Raw genomic sequence first — 7,784 nt, 5'->3', positions numbered from 1 at the left:
TAGTAGACCATGTTTATGCTGTTCTGTTTCTTTTTTCTGGATTTGTTGGCAATTATTATTATTATTACTATATAATAATAAAGGAATTGACATAAATAGTGATTTTAATATTATAATAATACATAGTTTTTTAATACGTTTATTATTTTAATATTAATTATAATAATAGTTATTTTCTTTATTTTTAAACTTTAATCCTTTTTTATATCAGGGGGTTAGGGGGTTGGGATAAACTTGGTGTCAACAGATATCGAACCAATACTTATTGGTATCGAAACGGGACGGTCCTGTTCGGTATCAGTACATGAAGGTAAAAACCGCCACTAATAAAGAAAACGCCAAAAGTTGGTGCCGAATTGATATTGGAAATCTTTTGGTTCGGAAAATTCAGTGCTGCTACCCAGTACCATTTGCTCATCCCTGATCACGGTTACCGTACGAACAACGGTATCATACAACTTTTTCTTGTTGATTTTTTTCAACTTTTAATTTTTTCTTTTTTTAGTTTCAAGGGTAGGGATGAGCTCGGTGCCAACCGATACAGAATCAGTACTGATAAATACCGGTTACGGTACCAGTATATGAAGGTAAAAAACGGTAGTGAACCGGTACCAGGGACGCTAAAAGTCGGTACCGAATAGGTACTTAAGATCTTTCAGTTCGGCAAATTTGGTACCGGTACCCAGAACAATTTGCTCATCTCTGACCAAGGGTTTCATACAAACAACATCGTTACCATACAACTTTTTTGGTTGGTTTTCTTTCGGTTATCTTTTAGTGTTTTTTTCTACATTTTCTTTTTATTCTTATCAGCAGTTCCGTTCGCAACAAGCTCGTAATGAATGTAAACACAGATCGACTAAATAACAAAAGAAATTCGACGCAACGCGGCGAACTTTTTTAAACCTAGTTTAGATTTAATAATTATAAAAAAATATTTTGAGATATTATTGGATAGAAATTAGATAAAGGTAAGTAAATTAAATTTATTTTAAATTAAGTATTAAACAAAAGGAAAATATGAATCTTAATCAGTTCAGTTAGCTAGTTACTTGTTTATCGCACCCTTTTTAAATCATCACAACACCGACTTGGTTGGCTTGCAACACTAAATAAATAACAACCCTCATACCATTGTTATTCATCTTGATTGTTATCGTTTGAAAACCACACAGTAAGTCATGTTGATGGATATCGTTTTGTAAAAAGAGGCTGATGTTGTGTGGGATGAGATTGAATATGAAGAGTAGTGATTGTGTTTCGGGTTTCACTGTTTATTTGACTGCTTTGAATATGAAGAGTACTAGTATTGCTGACGTATTGAATATAAAGAAAGTTAGTTTGTTGTTGAAGTCTGTGATTCGAACAAATCCAAAGCATCCAGCGGGTTGGATCAAATCTGCGAGATTAGAGGAAGATGCTGGTAAGATTCGGAAAGCAAGAGAGTTGATAAGAAAAGGTTGTGAAGAATTTCCAAAGAATGAGGATGTGTGGATGGAGGCATGTCGGTTGGTGAATCCGGATGAAGCTAAGGGTGTTATAGCTAGGGGTGTTAAAGCGATTCCCAATTCGGTAAAACTTTGGATACAGGCTGCAAGATTGGAACATGACGCTGCCAATAAAAATAGGGTTTTAAGAATGGGTCTTGAAAAGATACCAGATTCTGTGAGGTTATGGAAAGCACTTGTGGAACTTGCTGCTAATGAGGATGATGCAAAGCTTTTGCTTCAGAGAGCGGTGGAATGTTGCCCGTTGCATGTGGAGTTGTGGCTAGCCTTAGCTCGGTTAGAAAAGTATGATGCGGCTAGGAAGCTGTTAAATAAGGCAAGAGAGAAGCTCCCTAAAGAACGAGCAATTTGGATCGCTGTAGCCAAACTGGAAGAAGCTTTTGGAAACACATTTACGGTTGGGAAGATAATAGAAAGGGGTATTGGGGCTTTACAGAGAGAAGGAGTGGAGATTGATCGGGAAGCTTGGATGAAAGAAGCTGAGGCTGCTGAATGGGTTGGTTTCGTGTGGACATGTAATGCTATCATTAGTAACACAATTGGGATTGGGGTGGAAGAAGAAGAAGACCGTAAGGCAACTTGGCTTGCTGATGCAGAAGAGTGCAAGAAAAGGGGTTCCATCGAAACTGCTAGAGCAATTTATGGCTGTGCAAATGCTGTCTTTAAATCAAAGAAGGTATTACAAGTATAAAGTTAATTAGATTTGGATGATAAATTACGTTTTTGGAAGTTCTTATGCAGCTATGCATAGGGTCTGTGTCCCATAATATTGTTGATTTCGTGTATGTAATGTAGGTTGCATAGATTTAATTCTTACATGCTTACACATTTGATTCAATTGTGTTGCAGAGTGCACTAATCGGCGTTTGTCTCAATTGCTGAGTGTTATGTGCCTTATGTCAAAGGCTTGATTCAAAACTACTATCGAGTCGGGGGTCTCACTGGAAGCAGCCTCTCTATTCCTACGGGATAGAGGTAAGGCTGTCTACATCTTACCCTCCTCAAACCCTACCTTAGCTTTGCTATTGGTGGGATATACTGAGTATGATGATGATGATGATGATGATGATGTGTTGCAGAGTGCAGACGTGCGGATGAGTAATGGACTCAAGGGTGTTTAAAAACAATGGCCGTACTTGAAACCCTTTTTCTATGTTTTCTAGTACCTAGGTATAACTTGGGACCAAATCTTTTGAACTGAAACATACCGATATGAGTATATATGGAACATGAGTTGTTTGGTACACAAAAGCGGTTTAGATGAATATATAGGCTTACTCGCTAGCTTATAGTTCTGAGTGGCTAGAGTCTGATTCTCAACCGAATTGGACTTTCAAGTATATCTTACTAAGAGCATCTATAATGCTGCCTTCTTTGGCCAAGATACTTCATAGGTGGTAGCCGTCTCAAACCAAAATTATTCTATATTTCGGAACCATTACATTGTCTTGCCGTTTGAACAAAGATGCTGTTTTCTCACACATTTTCTTGTATAAATAACTGTAGCAAATACCCATAGCGTAGCACTAGCAGTAGCAGTAACGGTAAATAACCATAATGTCATCAAAAATGGGCATCATGAAAACGATTATGATGATGTGCATGATCATACTTGTTGTGGTAGGGACTACCATAATGGCAGCAAAACCATTCCCGTATGATGATCACCCAGACGAGCTTTGTTGCTACCCTGGCTATCACGAGTGTTGCCACGTCCCCTATCAGCGCGGTTCTGATGAGGATGATAATGCTGTAGAAGTTTCCATGCCTTCACCTTCCATGGCTCATGCTCAAAAGAATAAACCTTGATGTTGATGGCAACAAAAATGATGGCTTAGTTTATCTAAGCGACAGAATAAAAATGGATGTGATTTGTATGTAAAATAAATCTTGTGTTTGCACATGAAAATAATGATAAGTAATGTCAACTTATGTTGAAGTGGTTAGAGCTTTGCTTATTCTATGTTGGAATTCGACCATAGGATTGATAAACATGTTAGTTAGTTAACACTATATCCAAAACTTGAGCTCGGCTCATGAGAAATTCTTTAAACTCAAGCTTGGCTCACGTGAAACTTTTCAAACGAAACATAACCGCATGTGCTGATATGTATTTGTTCGATCTGTACCTAGCTATTGTTATTAAAATGACCATATGATGAAACGAAAACGGTTAATAGAATATCGTTCTGAACTTAAAACACAAGTTTCTGATACATAATTTTACAATGTATGTGATGTCTTTCAAGCATGAACTGGAGAAATATAATATTTTGCAAGTTTACAGGGTGATATATATGATTAACTGATTACTAAAAAGTCGAATCATGGGATGATTATCGTCCCACGTTCTTGTAGTGTTTATTTGGTCATGTTTTCCACGTGTCTCACCGTACCCTATTGAGTCGTTGTATGGTGGATATATTCGAACCATACGAGTATTAGATATGGGTGTGGTTTGGACCACATCTCCTCAGTTGGTTAACTCATAGTCAAGTTTGAAATCGAAGAATCTTAACTAGTTTGTAAACGTTTTCAAGTGTCAACATAATCGAGTTCAAACTCGATAGTATCCCTAGATTGATTAATAGTTGCATTCAAAGTTCTACCCATGCATTATAGTGACAATCGAAAACACCTGAAACGTAGTTAAAGAAATTAGATTAACTTATACGATTGTGTTGGTTGGTTTTGGCGGTATAAACAAATGATGTGTGGGTTAGTTTGGTTTATTTTGGTGGCACTTAGACCCTATCATTAGTCATATACAGATTTAGGTTAGCTTATACGATTTTGCACTCGGTCAAGATGAATCGGTATCAAAAACAGATTAGTAAATCGGAAAACACAAATGTGGCTAAACACCCAAATTTCTTTATTAATTCAAGTACGTTTAGAGGAATCCCTTCTTCAAGTCGGAATTCCCAACACTCCACCTAATCCATATGAGAGTTATAACTTAAATTCATATGGTCTTATGTAAATCATAATAATTACATAATTAAAATGACTGATGACCTAAAATCCCCAACAAGGGCCCTGATAGATGTGTAAATAGACAACTAACATTGCACAAAATAGGTAACAACTATAAGTACAAGATTATCTCGTGTAATCAAGGAGATAAATACTAACCTAAAGTACCACATTGACTTTTGGACTATATTTTAATTTTGAATACAATATGATTTTCTATTAGGATGAGACCCATCCAATGATTTCTTGTCATGTCAACTTCTCTCTCCAACTCCTCTTTTGCCCTTAATCACAAGGGGTGATTCACCCAAACCGTTTAAAAAAATGAGAAATAAGAGAGTGGGGTCCACTGTACACCCCTCTCTCCTTTTCCCTCCCCTCCCCTTGTGGGGGGAACAATCACCGAATTCACAGTCACCGCGCGTTGACTTGGTTGACGGCGCCGGTGTTGCCGAGCAGTAAACCGACTCCCGACCCCTTTCCCACACCCACCCCGTTCCCCCTTAGTCATTTTTTACATAATTTCTCATATTATATAATCTCATGCTCCCATTAAAGTCAAACCTTTAATGGATAATTATCAACCCTTGATCAAACTAAGACAAAATCCTGACCGTAAAAATTCATTAATAGCTTCTAGAAGGAGAGGTTTAGAATGGTTTCCTTTCCTTCAATCTCTCCCCACGTCGTTGGTCAAACCCACTCTCCTCTTTCTCTGCTCAAAAACTACAAAAATTCATGATTTCCCCAAACCCCTGTTCTCAGAATTACATTCAGTTTCGATTTCGATTCCCCTAAGCATCGGAGCCTATTCAAAATCCATCAAATTTTAAATCCATTGGAGTGGTTTGATTTCATCATATTCTTTAATAAGACTTCATAAACAATCGATTGGTATAACCTACGATTTTATCCAATTGGAGAACAATGAAAGTCGACGGATTGGTGTTTGGATTTCCACTCACCGCTACTCTTTTTTTGAACGACCAACAAATTCAATAAATATTAGAAAAGTCCACTGGATTAACATTGTGTTAACCCAAAGCGACATCACACCAAGTTACATTATACGCCCATACATCCTAAGTCGAAATTACACCAATCGTGTCCCCTTGAATATGGCCTTGTTCTTACAGCCCCAAATGCACCAGAGAGTTGTTTTAATAATTATCTACAACACTGTCCTCCATTTTGCAGAACCACTCACATGTTTATGAATTTTATAATATCCTCCACCCCAAACAAAAACATACCATGCAGCCTACATCATGACCCAGTAAAGTCCCAAACAGATTGCGCCACTTCACACGATACAAAAAGATGTTCCATTGTGATGAAACAATGGTTAACCGGGCAGGGTTAACTTACTGGTCTCATCATGAAGGGTTAATCCCTTCCTCTCGAGGATCGCTGGCTGCATCACCGGTGGGTTGATCTCCTGCATAAGGAAACAAACCGTGACTCGTAACAAGGAGGATGGGGTGGGGGGTGCTCCTTGTTACCACTCTCCGGCGTGAGAATCAGTAGTCTGCTTGGGAAGCAAAGTATGATAGTAGTAGTAGTGAGAGAGTTGTGAAGAGATACCTCAAACTTGGTTTGGGGTTGGTATTTATAGCCGAGGAGTGAAGGAGGAGGTGGATGGACGGACTGACGACATACTGCACCTTTGCAGGTGTGTCAGGCTTGTCGGATGCGGAGGTAACGCCACGTCAGTCTGTCGCTTACGTAGACCTGACAGGTGACTGTCATTGGTGCTACTTGCACTGTGGTGTCAGTCCCACTTGCTGAGCGCACAGGGTGCGGTGCGAGCCGCATCGCTGCTTGCGGTAACTTCTGATGTTACCGCGTCTCATACTTGTGATCAAGATATACGCGAGATGCGGTGCCAGCCGCATCGTCGTCCGTGGAGACTGTTGATGTTGCCTGCATCCCTTGTCGTGACGAAAATGCCCATATGATGCGGTGCCAGCCGCATCGTTATGTTCATTTGCCTCCACACACAAGGTAAGGCTTCTCATCCTCTGATCGATTGGATTCGAAGGATGTGACCGCATGGGCGCGGTTCATTGCTGGTGGGGGTTTGCTTAATACGGGTGATGGTCGATTTAGGATCATACCCCTTCAAGTCCCCCCAGTCTAGTGTTGCTGCCTCGTGCAAGTTGCATGTGGGAGGAGCACTGGACTATAGTGTTTGGAAGGTAGTTGGCAGCCTAGAGAAAATTCTAGGCCATATAGATGGCTTTCGATTTTCGTAAATCAAGCTGGAGATCTGGTAGAGTCGTGTGACGTCTCTTTCGTACCGGTGAAGAAGTTTCGTCTGATGCGAAATTCTCAGCCGTTTGGGTAGTGGGTTACCTTTTGGTGATGTCAGCAGGTTGGTTGCCACCTGTTGGTGTGTCGAACCAACCTCTGAGATCGTGTCTCTATCTGTGAACCAACCTCTGAGGTGGTGAATGAAGAAGAGAGGAGGCTTCGAACCAATCTTTGAGACCGTGATCGAAGATGACTATGCCGTAAGTGCTTTGCTCAAGCTCTATGTTCAGCAATTGGACATGTAATGATGATCCCTTTTTGTCGGGTGTTTGTGTTCATCATTTCAGCTCTTAAGTAACCGCACGTTCTTTGCGGTTACCTCGTTGCGTCATTGTTGGCCATGTTTGGTCGAACAATTTGAATCTGTATTATGGGTCAATAAACATGGTTATAGGCAAGGGTATGCCCACCATTGTTTATTCTATGCGGCCCATAGGCGTGTAAACAAAGTCATAAGCAGACTTGTTACCGCTGTTCGGTCGCTTGTTGTTCGACGAGATCTTTTTGGATGATTGGGGATCTTGTCTGTACTCGTTCTGGAGCCACTTGCCTTCACGCTCCAATAGTTTTCCTTGAAGTAGCCTCGTTCATCTGTGTGATGACTTAGTCGTGGCTCTTCCGTAGCAACCATTTGCGGAGGTAAAGGTGTGTCCGCAACGACTCATGAGTGTCTGCGGTTTTGTAACAAAAGACTCGCTTTAAAAGAGTGTTTTGCCTGGATGCGGCTCTTGAAGGTTCAGGAGTCAGGGTTGCTGATGTGCGGTCGCGTACATTCCCTTCCTTCTTCCCTATGGAGAAGCTGTTTACATACCCTCTGTGGTTGTGAACCGGACAGGAGGGATTTGAAGCTTGAAGAGAAGGAAGGCAGTGCGGTTTACCTATTCCTGAGATGCGGTTCAGTCCAAAGAACAACGCTGGTTCTGAGCATCTGACACACCTGTACGGGCTCGTGTGTGTCATCTCCGCATATTCCACGTGTGCTCGTGG

General features: G+C 40.5%; 1 protein-coding gene across 1 annotated transcript; it reads left to right on the top strand.

The window, feature by feature from the left end:
- Window positions 1-1,239: 1,239 nt before the first annotated feature.
- Window positions 1,240-2,312, top strand: LOC110931415 (protein STABILIZED1). Its single transcript, XM_022174811.1, has 2 exons — window positions 1,240-2,184; window positions 2,304-2,312. Exons 1-2 carry the CDS (start codon window positions 1,240-1,242, stop codon window positions 2,310-2,312), a joined length of 954 nt encoding a protein of 317 aa, XP_022030503.1.
- The last annotated feature ends 5,472 nt before the right edge of the window (window positions 2,313-7,784 follow it).

The sequence above is a fragment of the Helianthus annuus genome, chromosome 1 (assembly GCF_002127325.2).
Source record: "Helianthus annuus cultivar XRQ/B chromosome 1, HanXRQr2.0-SUNRISE, whole genome shotgun sequence".
NCBI lineage: Eukaryota > Viridiplantae > Streptophyta > Magnoliopsida > Asterales > Asteraceae > Helianthus > Helianthus annuus.
This window is presented reverse-complemented; position numbering and strand designations above follow the sequence as displayed.